This window comes from Vipera berus (genome assembly GCF_964194415.1).
Source record: "Vipera berus genome assembly, chromosome: 13".
NCBI classification, from domain to species: Eukaryota; Metazoa; Chordata; class Lepidosauria; order Squamata; family Viperidae; genus Vipera; species Vipera berus.
The window spans coordinates 2,163,228-2,184,233 of NC_138216.1; the positions used below are offsets into that span (position 1 = coordinate 2,163,228).

General features: G+C 46.7%; 1 protein-coding gene across 3 annotated transcripts in view; it reads right to left on the reverse strand.

Moving 5' to 3' along the window:
- MAD1L1 (mitotic arrest deficient 1 like 1) overlaps window positions 1–21,006 on the reverse strand; it is a 188,765-nt gene that overhangs the window by 19,046 nt on the left and 148,713 nt on the right. For 2 of the 3 annotated variants that reach the window (XM_081337803.1, XM_081337802.1), the window contains exon 16: window positions 12,223–12,448. The exons of the other annotated variant lie outside the window; for it this stretch is intronic. In XM_081337803.1, the coding sequence (XP_081193929.1) occupies window positions 12,223–12,448 (226 nt within the window). The remainder of the gene's footprint in view (window positions 1–12,222; window positions 12,449–21,006) is intronic. 3 annotated transcript variants of the gene reach the window in all.

Below are 21,006 nucleotides of genomic sequence, written 5' to 3' on the forward strand. Positions count from 1 at the left end.
TCCTTTCCTCCTTCCAGGTGGAGCTCCAGAGCTTCTTTAGAGCAGCTGATAGATCTCCTGGCCTTAAAGCTCACCACGCCTGGGAGAATAATTAGTGATTCGAGGCAAAAGTTTACCCTGGATCAAGCCATGATCAACTAATTCATATTCCACTGCCATTCTCCTTTAGCACACTTTGGGGCATATTATATACACTTAATTAGTTGGTGTTTATACAGTAATTAGGAGATATGCAACACTATCAAAGGTCTCAACAGAGCCACTGGCATTAGAGGAAGAGCAGTGACTTGTGGAGAATGGTTATCCCCCTTCAAGGAAGGTTATGAACCCGATTCAGACATTTAATGGTCCTAGCATTTTTCTCTTTCTTAGGGAGAAGTGGATCTAGAACTTCGTGGACCTTCCAAGCACTTCAAGCTACTTGCAAGATGTAAAGGGAAACTAATGAAGGGGTGTCCATATTGGGTACTCCAGGATGCACAGGGAGAGAGGGAGGAAGGAAGGAAGGAAGGACATTTGAGATTTTTATTAAAAAAATGACTAGCATTGTAATCAAAATAAGCCAACAACTGTTGCGCAATAAAGGTAAAGGTAAAGGTTCCCCCGCGCATGCGTGCTAGTCGTTTCCGACTCTAGGGGCCGGTGCTCATCTCCGTTTCAAAGCCGAAGAGCCAACGCTTGTCCGAGGACGTCTCCGTGGTCATGTGGCCGGCATGACTAGACGCCAAAGGCGCACGGAACGCTGTTCCCTTCCCGCCGTAGTGGTCCCTATTTTTCTACTTGCATTTTTACGTGCTTTCGAACTGCTAGGTTGACAGAAGCTGGGACGAGTAACAGGCGCTCACTCTGTTACGCGGCACTCGGGATTTGACCCGCCAAACTGCCGACCTTCTGATCGACAAGCTCAGCGTCCTAACCCACTTAGCCACCGTGTCCCTCGTTGCGCAATACCAGACATCTAAAACCTTAACTGCAGTTTCTCACTGGAAACTAAATTATACTGAGGAGGGCAATGCGTCTGGCATTTTTTGTGATGGAATGTGGTCTGGGTTCCCAGGAGGGAGGGGCTGCACTCCAGACAAGCAAGCGGCAACAAAATGTGTGAGAGAGAGTGAAGACGGCTCCTCCTCAATGGTTTCCAGAGTATATATTTAATGCTGCAGGTAATCTGCTTTAGATTGGCAAGATCTATAGGTGAGGAACCAGAAAGAAATCAATAAAGAATGCAGTTCAATTAGTTTGTGTGAGAGAAAGCGGGTGAAGACAGTTGCTCCTTAATAGTTCCCAAAGTACGTGCTTTATGGCGGTGTTAGCATGCTCTATTTTGGCAAGATTCTGTCTATGGGAGAAGAACAATAAAGAAATCTGCTTGGGAGAATCACCACGTCTCTTTCTTGGTTTCTGGAGCCTCAGCCTGATGGTTTTTTTAAGACTACAAAAATAATTGATAAATTGGGAGGAGAAAAAACTGCATCTGGAACTGGACACAAATGGGGGCAGCAGGAAGATCAACCATGGCTCCACATGCCAGGAATTCGGGTTTCTGTTCACGAATACATTGCCTTTGCTTCCAGATCTTCAGACCCAACAGTGAGAGCAGTTAATGACTGGATGTACCTTAAAGGAGAACGCCAGCCTTGATCAAGTGAAACTGATTGCTTAAATGTTTGTGCACCAATCTTCTTCTTCTTCTTCTTCTTCTTCTTCTTCTTCTTCTTCTTCTTCTTCTTCTTCTTCTTCTTCTTCTTCTTCTTCTTCTTCTTCTTCTTCTTCTTCTTCTTCTTCTTCTTCTTCTTCTTCTTCTTCTTCTTCTTCTTCTTCTGAACAGTGTCTGCTAGAAAAGCAGCCAAGGATCACCGACGGAAGGAAATATTCAATAAGGGTGTAAGGCGAACAAAATGTATTAGTGTTAAAGAGATTAACATTATTTCACGGACACTAATGACTTTCAAAATGACAAGTTTTACTCACTGCTGCCTTCTCCGCCTTAAGCGCCATTCATCTCTCTCTTCTCCCGGCTTTCGTTACAGCCTCCGCCACCGAGGGTGACTGATTCATAGCTGGTGCGCTTCACCCTCCTGAAGCTGGCCTGCTGACTAATGGCACATGCTCCAGAGATAATATCTAGGAGCCTTGCGATGGTGCCAAGATGAAGGGCTGGTGTGAGGGTGCGACTGGCGATTGCTCAAGAAGGATGTTCTGAGAGGTGTCGCCAGATGACTGTTCAGGACTAAAGATGTCTCTGCGCGCAAGCAGCCCTTCGGAGCCCAGATAAGGGAAGATCCCCTGTACACAGAATTCAGCACATCTTCATCACAGGTGGTGCAGGGGACACCATGCTCCAAACATCTAGATGGGTTCCTGGATTCCCCACGTGCTGTACGCTGTAGCCCTGACATGGTTTCTGAGTTTCTAATGCAGACAATGCTAAATCCATTGAGACCAGACGCACCATGAGAGGCAGGCAGGCAAGAGCCTGTGAGAACAGTGCCCTGGTGAACATCCTGAGGTTCCTGGAAGAGGACGGCCTGGACCTGTTTACTGGGTTGTGGGAATCGGAGTAAGGAAAGGAACATTTTCGGGTCTGAAAGTCCCACAGAATTAAATGCAGTGAGACTTTGTGGACTAGACGACTTCAGAAGACTTCCCATGGTGTGGTCAGAAGATAGACACAACCATCTCCCTCAGAACTTAACAAAACTCATCCTGACAGAGAACACAACACATCCCACACAGCTTCCTGTTGCGGACCTCCTTCCATTAAGTGGTGGACCACGTTCAACCGATATTTGCACGTCCACTTTTTAATTTCTGGGTACACCAGCAATAAAACCTGCTAAGTACTGCTAAGCTTGTAAGCCGCCCTGAGTCTTCGGAGAAGGGCGGGATATAAATGGAATAAAAAAATAAATAAAATAAATAAAAATAAAAAACCGAAGAGAGCCAAGAACCGCCTCGCTGTGTGCTGGGAAGCAAAAAAAAAAAAAAAAGGTATCTCCACTCTCATTTGGGGATTTGAACAAATGGAGCAAAGAAAAACGGTGAAGGAGACGCACAAATGTGCCGTAAAGACTAATGACGGACATGGGAAGCAAGGAACCGAACGGTGGAGAACAACACCCTGGAGGGTTTTTCTGGAGTTCCTTGCCTGCCGGTAAACGGGATGGTTAAAATGCATGAGGATGTCCTTTATGGCTGGACATTTTAAAGATTAAATAAGTGAAGGCCCCTTTATGGCCAGCAATAATTAGCAAGGTTATTTATCTCCCATTTAAGCTGGTCTTCTCCCTACCACATTGGGAAAGCCCGGGGGAAGGGGGAGTTTCCCACGCTTGGCCCTTCATCTACATTTCTTGCTCAATCTTGGATCAAGAACGGCCTTTCCACTTGCCCAGGCCTTTCACCATCTCTCTGGGGTTGTCTTCTTCTGCCAGACTTTCCTCTGCTAGCTCTACGGCTTTAACCGCTTGATATATATCCTCTGTTCACGTTTGGTAGGATTGCTTTTGTCGCGTTCTTTGTATCCACGTGGACATCTCACAATGGATTCACAATGAAAGAACCAAAGACCAAATTATTCTTCTTGGCCTCCAGATGTGTTGTTCTTCTGTTCCTGTTCTCATCTCTTGATAATTCAAGATTGGGTTATAAACATTTCCAGCCTACAGATTCCTGTACTGTCTCATTAACATCTCGCTCATATTAATAGATCATTTTAGATCAGCATTTGCCTCTAATCTTCTGCTAGACTTCCTTTGCCATTTTTGCTTTCTTAGAAGGCAAGCAGAAAAAAAGTTGGATCACTTACTTTGGGCCATTTATTAAAAGAAGGATTCTAGGAAAGCTTTATTTAAATTTATGCTGCTCTGGGTATCACTGGACTCACATGAAACACGACGAAAAGGCTCTAATTTCTTTCCAAATAGTTTTGATTCAAGCATTGCTTTTCATTTATTTTCGCCACAAAATAAAATCTGTTTGGATCAGTTTATACATCTAGGCGCTCATTAAATCATGGGCTGAACATCCTCAGTCCCAGAACAGAGAAAGCAGCTGCTGAGGTCTGAAGTAGAAACTAAGGATGCTTTTATTGATGTGTTTGTTAATTTTGTAGCTTTAGCCCCATGCTCAGCATCGGGAGCATCTTCAAAACACTTCAAAGAGCTCAACAGGAGACAAAACTCCAAGGAATGTATCCCAAAGCTGAAGGCCATAGTTAAGAGCGTGCCAATCATTGCAACTGGGCAGCTTTAGTGTTGCTTTGATAATCCAAATAATCTATAAAGACTTGAGAGGTGATAAAACGAGTTTATTAATACAGCAATTATTTGTAGCTCAAGGTTGCACTGTGAGGTCTCTGGTGTTCTCTGAGCTTGGTTGGTTCCTTGTGAATGTTTTGTGACCCAACTAGGTAACATCATCAATAACTGCCGCAGGAACGCCGATGATGTTACTTAGTTGGGTCAAGAAACTTCTGCAAGAAAACAACCAAGCTCAGAGAGCACCAAGGTCCATATACTCCTCCTCCTCCTCTTACTCCTCCCTGCAAATATCCACTCCCTTCTAGCACTGATGATGTTTCCTAGTTGGGTCAAGAAACATCTGCAAGAAAATAATCAAGCTCAGTGACCACCAAGGACCCCACAGTACTCCTCCTCTTTACAAACTCCATTTCCTTCTAGCACTGATGATGTTCCCTAGTTGGGTCAAGAAACATCTGCAAGAAAACCACCAAGCTCAGTGACCACCAAGGACCCCACAGTACTCCTCCTCTTTACAAACTCCATTTCCTTCTAGCACTGATGATGTTCCCTAGTTGGGTCAAGAAACATCTGCAAGAAAACCACCAAGCTCAGAGAGCACCAAGGACCCCACAGTCCTCCTCTTCTTCTTCTTCCTCCTCCTCCTCCTCTCCACAACCCCCACTCCCTTCTAGCACTGATGATGTTTCCTAGTTGGGTGATGAAACATCTGCAAGAAAATAACCAAGCTCAGTGACCACCAAGGACCCCACAGTACTCCTCCTCCTCTTTACAAACTCCATTTCCTTCTAGCACTGATGATGTTCCCTAGTTGGGTCAAGAAACATCTGCAAGAAAACCACCAAGCTCAGAGAGCACCAAGGACCCCACAGTCCTCCTCCTCCTCCTCCTCCTCCTCTCCACAACCCCCACTCCCTTCTAGCACTGATGATGTTCCCTAGTTGGGTCAAGAAACATCTGCAAGAAAACCACCAAGCTCAGAGAGCACCAAGGACCCCACAGTCCTCCCCCTCTTCCTCTTCCTCCTCCTCTCCACAACCCCCACTCCCTTCTAGCACTGATGATATTACCTAGCTGGATCCCTTCCACTCCTCATTCAGCATCTCTGAACTCTCCATCCACCTTCAAACCCAGCTGACGTCACTACTCAAAGCACCTGCTAGTTGACTGTCTTCCTGCATGGATGTTGTGTATCCCAAGTCACAACAATAATAACAATAACAATAATAATAATCCTGAAAGGCTGAGCTTATGGGGGCAAGTCAGCCCCCCTTCTGCCAATGTATCTCTTGACTTTCTCTGATTAAAATATCAATCTAATTGTAGGATTTATGTTGCTCTCCTCGTTTAATATGGAAATCATCCTCCAGTATCCCACTGCTTGGAAGATGTGTTACTCTGTTTACTTGATTAGAGAAGGAATTGCTGCTCCTGCTGTCATCACATTCAGATTTAAGTGACAACTCGGCATATCAGGATTCACGTAATGCGCTCCTATGGAGCTGCCTGACGACGTCGGTGCTTTGAATGCAGTCCTTTCGTTAACCAGCAGGGCTGTCGCTTCTTGGCAGGACGGGAGGAAGACGCAGTTTAGCTTTGCAGGAATTGGATCGCATTCCTCTTTTAATAAAAGAGGCCCGCTGCCTTCAGAAGCCAGCTCTTTCCTAGATAAGCAGCTGAGGACAGGCAAAAAGCCAAGCGTTATACTTGAGTGGTTCCCCCCCTCCCCCACGTTGCTGCAGAATTACTCTCTACTTGCAGCAGGTCTGGGAGCAAAGAGGCAGAGGAGCCCATCAAAGCCATTTTCTTGGAAGGTGCCTTGATGGTTGATACCGAGAGGAAGGCAGGAGACTCATCGAAGCCCTAGAGTTGGGATGAAAGAACTTCCTTTGGGTGTCTGTGGAGAATCTCCGTCATCCAAGGTCACGCTTGTCCCAAAAGCGCTTTTCCAAAAGGCAACTTGGACTTCCTTGGGTGTTTCCCCCCCCCTCTTGAAAGTGTTTCGCTTCTCATCCAAGATGCTCCTTCAGTTCTGAAGGACCACCTAACGGTTAAGAAGCGTCTTGGATGAGAAGCGAAAGGTTTTTCAAGGGGGGAAAACAAATCAAGGAAGTCCTTGGATGACGGAGATTCTCCACAGACACCCAAAGGAAGTTCTTTCATCCCAACTCCAGGGCTTTGATGAGTCTCTTGCCTTCATCTCGGTATCAACCATCAAGGCACCTTCCAAGAAAATGAGACACGAATCCTGAACTGCTGCCATCTGATTAAAAAATCCCTGCGGATCGTGGCTAATTGAAAAGGTCCAGCTGAAAGGAAAGGACTCGACTCTTTTGTTCAAGGTGGGAAGCTGAGAAAGGGCCCCTTGCAGCTTCCAAGTAAGCCAAGATGAAAATTTGCCTTTCTCCTCATGTTTGAATTTTTAAAAACCAGCACTTTCCACCCCTGTCCATCTCATTTCCATTGCCAGATGCCTTCACAAAACTCATCTTTTCATCCTTGTCTCCTGCAATGGCAATCATCCCTAACAGTAAGTGGTGACTCATAGCTGCCTTGCATTCTTTTCTCAATTCTGCTTCCTTTTTGCTGTCCAGCTGACAGACTGCCAGTCACAAGACACCAGCAGATGCCAGTTTTCTTATTTTCTGTTTTTTTTTAACCACCATAATATCACCTCAAATAAGGGCGATGCTTAATCGGAAACTGGAGGCACCTCCCCCAAACAATGGGGTGTTTATTGTGATGCAAAATGCTTCGTTTGTATCTCTGGGCAGTGTGAGAATCCCAAACAAAGGGGTGTTTATGGTGACTCATAACCGTTCGTTTGTACCTCTGTGCCGTAGTGAGAACCTATTCTTTGAATGACAGTCTTACAGCAGACCTAACCTGGTCTACGGTAGGGGCGTCCAATCTTGGCTACTTGAAGACTTGTGGACTTCAACTACCAGAAGTCGCCAAGGCTGGACATCCCTGGTCTACAGTTTGATATAAACTCTTGGATGGAAATACTATAGCCATCCTTAGGTTACTTCTGTTTCTGCCACCAAAATCAGTGGAGGGCTATTGTCTACATAGGACCCACCATAACTTCCTGGGAAGTGAAAAGAAGTGGTGGGTCAACTCAAAGAGTTTCAGGTTGGAAGTCTTGGCAAGAGTCCTACAGTGGGGAGACATAACTCTTGAGCCATTCAAGGCCCCAAGATTCTTCATTGTGTCTGGAATGGTTGAGGAACATCTGCCAAAGGGGCTATAGGTCCTAAAAGTTGAGAGAACCTCCTACCCTTGCATCCTAACAGGCTCGCAGGTCAGCGAGATTCAAGTTTAGGAAGGACAAAACACACGAATTATATAGCAGCAGACTGCTATGGTCTGAAGTCACTCTTAGTTAAGAGTCTGCAACGGGGAAGACTAGAAGATGGGACTCCATTGATGTCAGCTGGTTGGACACAAACAAGAGAGGCTTTTAGGTCCCTTAACTGCTCGTTATTCTTTCTCCTCCTGAAGGTAAAACTGCCTCGGGCTAAGAAAGAATCTTCAACAGCCCAAGAGGATTGGCATGACAGCTCTAAAGAACATTTATCTCTTTTCCCCTTGCCTTTTTCTAACCCACCGTGATCTCCAAACACAAACATTCTTTTGGTTCCTGACACATCGGGGAGCCAGGAATGGAAGCTGCCCTCCATCCTGGAGGAGTCAAGAAAACGCTCAGAAATATTTCGTGGTCCTGCTGCCGGTGCCAACTCTGCTCTTTCTTCCCCTTTCTGATTCCACTGACACACAAGCCTTGCCTTTCAAAGTCTCAAACCTTTCGTGCTTTCCCCTCCGCGCAACGGCTGAACAAGCGACAAATACGCAAATGGGAACCTTCACCCCTCCAAAAGTTGTGACCCCGAAGCCGGTGTTTTTCAAGCACGGCAACTTGAAGATGGGCGGACTTCAACTCCCAGCGTTCCCCCCAGCCAGGCATTCCCCACCCATCTGGGAATGCTGGGAGCTGAAGTCCACCCATCGTCAAGCTGCCAAGCTTGAGGAAACATTACACCGAATTGAAAAATTGGAGTTAAGCCTTATTGCGAGGGAGGGTCCCCATGGAAGGGGTGTGTGTGTGCTGTGATGGATTACACATTCCAAGCTAAGGAGGGTATGACAAGAGGCAACACAGTCCAGAGTTGAACGGGAGACAGCGGAAGAGAATTAGGATGGCTAGAATCTCCCAGGTATATCCATTAGAGAGAGAGTGATAAAGATTAAATCTGGCAAGATTCTGTCTATAGCAGGGGTGTCAAACTGCCGGCCCATGGGCCGGACACGTCACAACAAAACTGCGCCCGCCCCATTGCCGGCAATGGGGAAAAAGCTCCGATACGTCACGTGACGTCGCGAGTTTCACACCGCTGGTCTATAGGATGCAAATAAATATAGAACTGAACTTGGACCGGATTGTTCTATGTCATTCCAACATCTAAGAGGCTGCCCCAAAGAAGAAGGGGAGTCAACCTATTCTCCAAAGCCCCTGAAGGCAGGAGAAGAAGCAACGGATGGAAAGTCATCAAGGAGAGAAGCAACCTGGAACTAAGGAGAAATTTCCTGACAGTGAGGATGATTAATCAGTGGAACAGCTTGCCTCCAAAAGTTGTGGGTGCTTCATCACCGGAGGCTTTTAAGAAGAGACTGGGCAGCCATTTGTCTGTAATGGTGGAGGGTCCCTTGCTCGAGTAGGGGGCTGGACTAGAAGGCCTCCAAGGGGCCTTCCAACCCTATTATTCTATTATTCTGTCAAGAAGTGTCAATGAATTGCTTTGAATATTCTCAGACGTGTTGATATAAACATATTAAAACATGATCAAGTAGAGCAGCTCCTACCTCTTTAACTGCTGGATGCTTTTTTGTCTCTCCAAACCCTGAATTTGTTTCAGGAATCCTTCCGATCCTACTTTGCAACCGTCTCTCGGCATTTACGTCCTTCTGGCTCCCTTCTCTTGTCCCTTTAGCACTCCTTCACGTTTTGAACTTCTTTTCATTACCTGCTCTCCCGCAAAAGTTCAGACTGAATTTCAAGATCCCTTTCATCTTTTGATGCCTGGAGGGATGGCGACGTACGTTTTAGAAGAAGCGTAGCCCGGGGTTTCATAAATGCACTGTGGTGCTTTTTCAGACCACGGAGATATGACGATGTTGGGGGGAGCGGGGAAAGAGAAAGATTTGAAATTGCAATAACTACCTTTTGATTATAAGTAGGCCAGTTTTTGGTGTGTGTGTGTGTGTGTGTGTGTTTTTAAAAAAAATATCTTTTGATACGGTCCATTGGCTAATCCCACACCTGGAAGAACAAAAATTGGTTGATCTTTTGTCCTCGATGAAAAGATAAGTGGTCCACTGATGGAGGCCAACTGGAACCAACTCACTGGATAATCACTGCTTATGCTACTCACTGGTGGTCCAGCCAAGAGGCAGATTCAGTTTCCCTTCACAGATTTAGTAGAGCCGTGCCATTCTCTATAAAATCCAATGGATCTTTCGGCAGGGATAGAGTTCGTTCAACTTTCTTAGGTAATGGTCCAAATGCTTCCCCTGCTAAAAACTGAAGGACAATTCTATGAGAGATGGATCTCCTAAAGCGGACCTTAGAGAAGACTTCTGCACCCGGCAGATTAGAATATGGAGATGTTGACTGTAAGAAGGATCTGTTCTTTCACACACACACCCCTTTGGGATATTTTATTCCCCATCTGAACTTTCTTCCAGCAATATTATTACCTCTAATAATAATCTCCTTTCCCAGAACAGAATGCTAGAATGGAGAACAAAAGGCCCCCATTATAAAATTAAAAGACAAAACCCAAACACTTATGATATCACTCCTGGTAATTATATAGTCGTATCAAAATCATCTACAATGGAGAAGATTATATAAGAAAGATTGGGGAGGGAGGGAGAGAACCCATCTCTGTTCCATCATTGGCCCATATTGTCAATATTATTTGATGTGTAGCGTTTTTTTTTCAAGGGAGAAGGGAATAAGAACAATTGCTCAAAAACGCTGGAGCTTCCTTAGCGCTTCAGATTGCAGCAAAATCAAATGTGGTTTTCTGGATTTGACTTGGCACGTTGCATGAATCCAGCCTTGTCAACTTATGGCTTAGACTAACACTAAACCACAAATACCCCCTCCCCAGTTATGTCTTAGAACTAGACTAAACGTGACATTCTTGGTTTGGGAACAAGCACACAGCCCCACGACTATCAACCAAAGACTATCCATGGTCTTAAGGTAGATGTAAGTCTCCCTCATTGCCTCGTGGCTAAAGAGATCAGTGTAGGAGATGACCAGGCTAAGCCCGAGGGAGGGGCCTAACTCATCATACGTCATGAGTCACGGTCATTATCTCCTGCTCATTTCCTTGACCGTTACTTGGCCAGGTCCTTGTAGAGAACTTATGCTTGAAATAAATCTTTATACTCATTTGAACTGCCCGAATCTCCTGATTTTCCCGGCACTTGACAATGGCGATGCAACAAAGCCAACTTTGACAAGGATGCTGGCCGGGGAATTCTGGGAGTTGAAGTCTACCCATCTTCAAGTTGCCAAGTTTGAAAAACTTTGCCCTAGTTGGATAAGAGATCATCACTGGATCAAAATCTTGAGGGTCTTGGCCCACCTAGAGAAGGAAGCTGCTGAAGCTCTGCCCCATTCGCAAATCCCCTTCCCCAAATTGCCATTTTCGTACCGAAGAAGACCAGAAGAATGGGGTGGCTGGCATCAAAACTGCCTCTCAACACCCCCCCGCCCCCATCTTCCATTTTTATAGGGGACAGTTACAAAGCAAATGAGAAGCTTCAAGAAGCTCAGTGGCACATTGCCAAAACTGCAGTACGATCTCCAGTTGCTGCTATGAAAGGTATTTAGAGCTTAGGATCACCTTGCTGTGTGGAGTCACATTTAATGGACTCTGGCACCCACATTACAGCACCCTTATTAGCTAATCTGCAAGTCTGAACCCCATTTAGCCAGGATGCGGCATAGTCCTATCCAAGGAGGTTTAATAGTGGCCAAGAAATTATTACGCCAACCCATCAGCATCACTGTACTTAATGTCTTCTTGATTATTTTTTTGTTGCTGTAATTATAATGCACTGAACCTTAAATTTTGAACTGCTCTGGATTACCACAAATATCTTAGGCATAATAAAGCCAGACCTCTATGGCTGCAGCCTCTGCAGCCGAGCTGAAAAATGTTTTTCTCCACTCAGAAATCTGAGGAGCAACTTACATATCAATTAAAACAAATGGCAACGTTCTTCATGCCATTTCACTGGTTAAGTAGCCCTTGACTTGACTAGTACTCACGCCATTTGCCGCTCAATTGCCGGCCTGCACTTTAGCGATCGGCTTATGAATTGCCTTTTTTTTACCGTCCAATAGCTAGAAGCTCCTGGGGTCATGCAGAAGAGGTTAAAAATGCACAATAAAACTGAAAAGCTGTGCTAACACACCACATTTGCTCAAATCAATTACAGACTGGGCGAGTGCACTGGAAAAGTACAGTCTTGGATGGATTAATGAGAGAGCAAGAGGAAGGAAGGAAGGAAGGAAGGAAGGAAGGAAGGAAGGAAGGAAGGAAGGAAGGAAGGAAGGAAGGAAGAAAGAAAGAAAGAAAGAAAGAAAGAAAGAAAGAAAGAAAGAAAGAAAGAAAGAAAGAAAGAAAGAAAGAAAGAAAGAGAGAGAGAGAATATGCTGGCTGGGCAATTCTGGGAGTTGAGGTCCACCCGTCTCCAAATTTGCAAAGCTTGAAAAAGACTCACTTGGATGGCTGTCAAAACAATACAAGGGGTGAATTAGGCGGATGGCGGTATCAAAATGGCTTTTGATAGCACGTTGCAAAGTCTTGCCTTTGTCATCGGATCAAACAGCCCCACGGAGAACTGGGAAACTGATCGAATTGCAGAACCTGGCACCTACCGGCAATTTCGGGGTGGGACTGGAGATTTGCACCACCCTCCAGCTTCCCTGAGCTGCTGGTGCTGGTGCCTTCGCCATCTCCACCGTCTAAAATCCTGACCTTCTCTCGGAGGCGTTCGCATTCCTCCCGCAGGTTTGCCATCTCCTCTTGACGCTGTTGCTTGGCCAGGCTGGCTGGGTTCATGGAGAAATGGAGTATTTTGGTTCGGCTGGGGTCATGGTAGCCCTGCAAGACACAGAAGGGGCGGGGGGGGGGAGAAACAGCGGGTGAGGATGGCCGAGAAGCTACGGGTCAGCAGCCAAACCATCTCTCTTGAACCATCCCAGTGGAAAGGGCCAGCTGCAAATGAAGAGGAATAATACGTGCACCAGCCTGTCCGGGAGAGGGTTACTTTCCACCGGGTTTACTCCGTGTGTGTTGGCCATGCCGGCTGGGGAATTCTGGGAGTTGGAAGTCCACAAATCTCCAAGTAGCTGAGGTTGAGAAAAACTGCCGTAATCAAATTTGACTCTTAACTAAAACACTCGAGAAGTATAAGATGGGGATAATCCTAGGGCTGGAAGGGACCTTGGAGGTCTTCTAGTCCAACCCCCTGCTCAATTATAGAATTGTAGGACTGGAAGGGACCTTGGAGGTCTTCTAGTCCGACCCTCTGCCACCTCTATGACGCTCAGTGGATGGCCAATGAGTTGGGAAACCAACTCGTAGCAAACAACACGAATCTTCAAAGGGGAAAAACCAAGTGAAAGAAAAGAAACGAGGAAGGGTATTTAGAAACACCACAGGCTACGAGGATTTTCACAGTCCTTTGAAGAAAACCACCATTGAGCTTCTTGAACTTCAAACAGTAACGAGAGAGAGAGAGAGAGAGAGAGAGAGAGAGAGAGAGAGACAGAGAGAGAGAGAGAGACAGAGAGAGAGAGAGAGAGACAGAGAGAGAGACAGAGAGAGAGAGAGAGAGACAGAGAGAGAAGGAGGGAGGGAGGGAGGGAGGGAGGGAGGGAAGGAAGGAAGGAAGGAAGGAAGGCAGGAAGGCAGGAAGGCAGGAAGGAAGAATCTATCTCAAACTACACCTCTCTTGGGCTACCGCCAGCCACATTAAACCGGCTGCAAAAAATATACATATCGCTGTTTATATTTTGGCCCTTCCTTCGGGGAACAAGCCAAAGGCCAAACCCCAGGTAAACACCGATGCCTCTCCTAGCCAGCAAGGCCTGCTTAGCATCCAGCTTTAGATTTCACAGAGGAGCTTTTAACAAGCAAACGGCAAAGCATGAAAGCTCTACCTTTCCCGAGCTGGCACAGCGCAACCCCAGATGCATGCAGATTAAAGCTCTCCCCGCTGTGTTCAGTGCCCTCTAGTGTTGCATCTCCAGCCCCTCATCCTGGTTAGACAAAAGAACGTGGCTACGGATAGTAGTAGCAAGGGGTCTGCCTGCCCGGCATTTTTTTAAAAAAAATCTTTTAAGCTATCAACAAGATGCAAAGGTTAAAGTCTTCCGACAGCGGCCGCTGTCCTGAAACTGTCAAAAAGTGGGTGGGCGAAGGGGGTCCTTGTCTACCAAAGACCACTAGGAGGGATGGGCTGGATCTTGTAGCATAAGATGCAAGCATAAGGCTTGCATTTAAGGATGCATTTAAGGATGCGTTATTCGGCGCTGGGGGAACGGAGAGGTCCAAGAGAGCAACTTCGGCAGACTTCAAGATGCAGATCAAAAGAAATGGGGGGGGGGAGGAGAAGGGGGGAGAAAAACCAAGCAGAAAATTCCTGGCTACTTTTCTTTCTTCTTCTTTTTTTTTTCTTCCTCAGTGTTGTGCCTAACAAGCAAGGAAAGTGAAGTGTTTCTAGAGCTACAAGCCATGTATCTGATTTTTATTAAATCTGTCTTATTAGGTGCATTAGTTTTTCTTGCTGTCTTCATCCCCAGGCAGAGCCCCGGTGGCAAACTCTTCCTGCTTCATCTTCCAGGATGGCAGTTACAAACGTGAAACCACAGATCTGGGATTTAGAAAACTGAACCTAAAATACACATTAAGGTTTAGGGAAGGTAGGTGAGGTTTGGATAGACGGGACTGCCTCTCCCCCGTGACGCCCACCTGGATGCTGCTCTGGTGGGGCCACGGAAAAAGGTCTTCTCGGCGGTGGCCCCCTTCCCCCATGGAGCCTGGACAGCCATTTGCCTGAAACGGTACAGGCTCTCCTGCTTGAGCAGGGGGTCGGACTAGAAGACCTCCGAGGTCCCTTCCAAACACTGTTATCCTGTTATTCTGACTTGCAAACTGCTATGAAATTATCTTGGTGGTGCCAGCCTTTGGTCCTCGGAAGGACCTATTTTTTTTACCCATCGTGCAGCGTTTCCAAGGGGGAAAAAAATCACCCTCTCCCCGAAAGACAGTTGAAAGGAATGGCTGTGCCTTCCTTCTACTTCTTCGCTCAAGGCTTGTTAAAGTGATTAGAGGAAAACCTTACATGAAACGCTTCCAAACAGTTCCCCAAGGGCCCCGGCGTACGACAGGCAAGCACGCTGACCAAACCCCCAATTCCCTTCATTACAGGGGATAACCAGCCCAGGGGACCCCTAAAAGCCCTCTGAACGGCGACGCGCTGTCATGCCGAAATGGCTTCCCGCAACGCCAAGAGAACGGAGACCAACCCACTCACCCACCCACCCACCCACGCCGGGCCTGACCAAGCGGTCCTCTTTGATCGTTTTTCTTCTGTAATTTTCCTCTCTGCAATCTTGAGGAAATGCATCTTTGCAAAATGCGCAGGGCATCATCATCATCATCGTCAAGATACGTCAAGCCACCCGAAAGGCTGATGGGCTTTCCTAAGGTGGCAAATTCGGGGAAGGGTCTGGAGAGGCGTAGGGAGAAGAGCAAAACGGAGAAAAAAAGGCAGGACGCTTAGGACAATTTTATGCCCCCCTCCCCCAAAAGTCAACTTCCTTGAGTCCTGCTCTGTCTTCCTTGATCAAGGCAAAGGAGAGAATTCTTCAGCAAGACCTATTGGGGGGGGGGAGAGAGAGAGGGAGGGAGGGAGGGAGGGAGGGAGGGAGGGAGGGAGGGAGGAAGGAAGGAAGGAAGGAAGGAAGGAAGGAAGGAAGGGTGTGTTTCCTGCTTGAGCAGGAGGTCAGACTAGAAGAGCTCCAAGGTCCCTTTCCAGCCCTAGGAGTCTATGATTCTAAGCCTAATGCTCGGGAACAGTGAACCACGAAGACGCACGCCAACATCCCATTGACCCTACATGATCCCTTTTTCCCTTCCAGGCCAGAGACTTAACCACCCCAACTCCCAGCAGCGCGTCTTCCTTTCATGTCAGATTTAATTCTGCATCTTTCATGAAGCTCATTTCTGGAATTTATTCTGAGAAGATTTTCGAGAGGAGATCTCGAGAGAAATCTTCGCCGTGCAAATCCACCAAGCTTGCCGGAGACCCCTTGTTAGCGAGAAGCGAAGGGGAAGCGTTAACAATGCAAGGCAGGAGTTATTGCGGGCCTCCTCGGCTTAAATAAAACATAAGATTTAAAACAAAACCAATTGCCAAATTAATGAGTGCTGCTGTTTAATATACCAAACTGCCCGAGCGATATTTTCTTCTTCTTCTTCTTCTTCTTCTTCTTCTTCTTCTTCTTCTTCTTCTTCTTCTTCTTCTTCTTCTTCTTCTTCTTCTTCTTCTTCTTCTTCTTCTTCTTCTTCTTCTTCTTCTTCTTCCTGCTCCTCCCCTCCAGGAAAACATATCCTTATGAATAGATAATTTTGCTAATTTGTTAAATGCATTAGAGCGGGCTTCTCCAATCTGGCGCTTTTAGGAGAGGCTGGCATGGCAACTTTTGACGTAGCCGGCCAGGCGTGGCCGAAGAATTCCTGAGTCTGTGACTTTATTTCCTTTGGAGGGCACAGCAACCGGAAATTTACCCTTGTGGAACAGCAGGCATTTTAGTCTGCAACGGGGCTTTTCAGAGGAGTCCATCCTGCCCAGGTGGGACGTCTTCGCCCCAAGTTCTTCTGGTTGGGCTCAGGTGCCAAACCAAGGGAGACCAAAAGGCAGGTGTGCACAGATAAGACCTCGGCTTAAGACCGAGATGGAGGACCAGAATTTTTGTAACGGAGCAAAATCAGCCGTGCCTGATTTTACGACCTTTTTGCCCTGGTCGTTAAGTGGATTGTGTGGTTGTTAAGCAAATCCAGATCCCCCTTGACTTTCTTGTCAGCAGGAACGGTCGCAATAAGTGATTGCAACACACACACACACACACACACGGGATGCTGCACCCCTTGGTAAGCACAGTCGGGTTGCCAAGTGTCCGAATTTTGATTGTGTGACCACAGGGATGCTGCGACGGTCATAAGCGCAAGGATCAGTTCCGAGTCACCTTTTTTTCAGTACCATTGACAGAGAGATAACCTTTATTGTCATTCCCCCCCCCCCCCCGTGGGCACAACAGCACAGATTAAAAATGAAATTTAGTTGCTTCCTCTCAAAGTGGACACACACAAAACACCCATTTAAACACGCTATATACAACGTCTATTTCCACCTGTGGTGGTGTTACAGGCGGATTTATTGTTATTTTTTTAAAAGAGAAAAGAGCCACGGCAAGCTTCTCTTTTTGTTCAATTCCCCCCACCCACCCCCGGCCTCTCTCGGAAGCTCAGCCTTCGACAACTCCCAGCGTCACAAATCTCCTCTTGGAATAATGGTTGAAAGCTTATTATGATCAGCAGCTCAGAGCCGCCAAGACCAGTCAGCAAAGGGCATCTTTCGGGATTGGGGGGGGGGGGAGTTTGCAGGCCTCGGATCTTCTTGCAACGCCACCCCTATCAGCATCTGGACAGATGTTAGGTCTGGCTACACAAAAAGAGGCAGCTTCGGAGAACGTGCTCCAGGCTGCACCTCTGGAATCCGATCCCAGCCTGACCCCCGAGGCTTTCCTTTTGCATTACCAGGATAAATCCAAGCAGGATTGACAAAGGAAGCCCAGATATGCTTATATCTGGCCAGACCTCTAACCCCGATTGACGGTTTCTTTTTTGAAACGTTAGAACGGTTTCCTGGGGACCCACGTGCAGGCAGTCCACGCTTACCGACTGCCTTGTTTAGTGAACGAAGTTACAGGAGCGCTTAAAAAGAAGAAGAAGCTTGGTGTCCAATCCTCGGATTCATGACCGTTTCGGCATCTCCCCCTGCCCCACCCCCATGGTCCTGGGATTGTTGTTCGTGTGCTCCACCAGCAGTGTGAGTTTTTGCTTGCGATGCGCAGCACTGCAGGGAGGGCGGAAGGAAAACTGTGAAGCACGCAGCCGTGAGATTTTCTACTTAAGGACCGTGTTGCTTGTTCCAATTGTGGCTGGTAAGCGGGGGGGATCCTTTGTAATCCCAGCGAAGCAGAGGTACCTGATGCCCTTAAGGTAAGCCTTGGCCGTGCATTTTCCCACTTAGTGACGGAGTTGCCGATCCCAGATGTGGTCACTAAGGGAGGACTGCCTGTCATTCCAGCAAGGCAAAAGTGCCCAATGCCCTTAACGTAAGCCTTGGCCATGCGGTTTCCCACTTGGCGACCGAGTTGCCGATCCCAATTCGAAGGTTCGAAGTCCTTTCCTGTTTTTAAAGACGGACTCTGGATTAACACCTCCTGCAAGCCTCCCCAGCTGCCAGCACAGGGCCGTCACCCGGCCACTTGCTATGCAAGCAAAGCGCTGGCAGCTGAAAGAGTCAGCAATGCAAGGGGAATTAAAAAGCACAGTTAAACAGCCCCAAAGCCTCATGCATATTTATAAGCCGCACAGCAGCCGGGCTAAATCAATAGCCTTCCCTCTTTCATTAATGTAGCTCAGAAAAGAAAGAGCCACTAACACAGTTTGGTTAAATTCGGGGTGTGTTTTTATTATTATTATTATTTTGCAGAGAGACCCTGGAAGAAGCTCCCAGCAGGGGAATGAATGGGTCCTTTTGATGGGCTGCTTCAGTAGCTCCACGGGAGAACATGTATGTATTTAGAGAAAGAAAAAAAAAGAAATCCAGGACGGCAGAGGAGAAACGGCGAGGACGTCCCACTAGAGGTTGCTAAGGAATGGAACATACCTGAACAGAAGTTGGGCTCAAAGTTGCGGTACGGTTGGTGCCTGGGAGAAACGTGTCAGGGTGAGCAGGACTGCAAGCTCCCATGTGCAAACTTAACCGATGAAAAAGGTGGTTAAGTTTGCACTGTATCTCCAGGGGGGAACACAGTCCTGCTTCCGGCTTCATTCCCTAGATCTCCAACCTTGGCAACTTTTAAGACCTGTGGACTTCAACTCCCAGAATTCCTCAGCCAACCAGCCATGTGCACAAATCCACAAGTCTTGAAGTTGCCAAAGTGGGAGACCTCTGCCCTAGATGTTGGGGAAATGCCAGCCAGGCTGGAAGGAGGAGTCAAGCAAGGAACTAGCCTTGAGTCATTGCGGGGCCACAAGACAGCTGTGACTGACCTACTCTAAGTTCCATGGGATCTCATCTGCCTGTTCCCAAGGGAACAATCTGGGGAAGATTCTTGTAGTAGAGGCGGAAGACAATAGAGTAGTCCACGTGAACCCTTCGCGTTGGGATCTGATCCGCATTTCAATGCCCACCCATCCTGTTGAACAGGAATCCAACAATAGTCTTGATGGAAGATATGAGCAGTTAACCCAGCGACCTCGACAGGCCTTCAAGGTCATGGAGAGTTCCTCAGGAAACACCTAATGTCCCCTAAGATAATGCTTGACGTCCTTGGAAGACCTCCAAGGTAGGCGGACGACTATTTCGGTACTTTTTTAATCTTATCTCGAGTGTGCCAGATTGTCTGGGCGGAGTGTGCCAGTGCTTCTGGATGATGAAGTAAAGCAACGTAACAAGCCTATAAACATGAGGGTCAATGTGTGCTCAGGGTTCCCTCTTCTTTAGAGGGGTCGGGGGCATCTTTATTCAGCTGAATAAACGCGTAAGAGCTTATCAAGGCAAATACCTGGATTCTGTCTTTAGTCATGCCCAGCCACACGTGAAAGCGGCAAAACAATCCCAGTCAGGCAAAGAGAGCTGTGGAACCAGGTGGTCTCCTTCTGGAGTCTTCCTTCAGTCTACTTTACTAATGGGACCTTCCACCGGACGCATCTTAACGTATCTCAGCACAGATTTTCAGTTCCGATTTTGAACACGTCACGTTTTTTGGGTTTTTTTGGGGGGGGGAGGTTTGCTTTCGGCCACACGCTATCCATCCAGACGGCTGAAGCAAAACGATAAAAGGATCTTTGGCGAAGTGCAAATATATGAAAGGCTCCTTTGAATATGAAAAGGAACAAATCAAATCCCCAAACTTACGTTCTTCTTCCTCTGAGCATCAATCTGAGGCCACCACTGTAAACAAAGTGACCAAACAGATGGAAATTGTTCTGTGGTCCCCAAGAAGCTGCCATCTGCTTGCTGTTTATTGAGCGACATTTCTGGATGATCACCGCCACGGCGTTATTTTCAACCCTGAAATCCTCCGGTTTACGAGCCACTGATAGTCCTCGACTTAACGACCAGAACTTGGGACTGGAATCTCCATTGCTAAGCAGTTGGAAAGTGAGTCATGCCCAGTTCTACAACTTTTTTTTTTTGGCCTGGTTGTTAATCAAATCAACGCAGTTGTTAAACGAATCAGATGGACGTTAAGCGAATCCAGCTTCCTCCATTGATTTTGCTTGTTGGAAACCCGCCAAGAAGGTTGCAAATGGGGTTCACCTTGACCCCAGGATGCTGCAATGTCGTAAATACACACTGGTTGCCAAGGACCCAAATTTTGATCTCCTGACCATGGAGGTGCTTGTGATGGTCATAAGTGGGAGGACCAATTGTAAGTCACTTTTTCCCAGGGCCCTGATAATTAGATTCATCCAAAGAGTTGAATCCATAGTTGACTAAGCGATGTAGGTCAACGTCTTCCTCCAGTTGCCAATTCTGGGCTACAAACATTGTTGACCTCAAGAAATCTTGACATCAGTCTACGTGACGTTACTTAGTTGATCCTGAGTTCAACCCTGAGCTACAAATAGCATCCTTTATTAGTTGATCCATTGTTACTCTACACTTTTTATTTTTGAAGTTCTACTGGGTTCATCAGAAGGGTTGAATCCATAGATGACCAACCATTTAGGCCAACATCTTCCTACAGTTGCTAATTCTGGGCTATAAGACCTGTCGTCCGGAATTTATTCTAAGAGAGTTGCCGCTGCCCCCTACAAGTATTTTTCCTTTTCACCATTTTAAACGGCATAATTGGCAATTGATCTTGGACTTCTGGAGGCACGTGTCCATAATGAAAAGAGACAGCTCTTGAATTAAGCAGAAGACGCAGGAAAACTGTGAGCTGACCTGGAAAAACAGCTTAATGCCATCATCAAAATACAAAACGTTGCAATATCACGGGCAGCCAAATCTCTCACTGTATAATCAAACCCGCGTAACACTTTCTCCGTCGGCAAAAGTTCCTTTGAAGTGGCTGTTTGATCCTCGGGAATCTTTCTTTAAATGAGCCCCGGTTGATTATTTTTAATGGAGTTGTTCCATCGTCTTCCCTGAAAAATACCTATCGTAACAATCTGATTACATCCAATCATTTATTTCCAGCCATTACTTGAAAATTAGGGCTGGTGAGTCACAGTAAATTCATGCACCAGCTTTTTTTCCTGTTCGTTAATGACTCATTTGCAGTATTTATGATTGCATTGCTTGGTTTACGGCATTCAGAAGAGAAGAGAATGGCAGAAGACAACACTGGCGG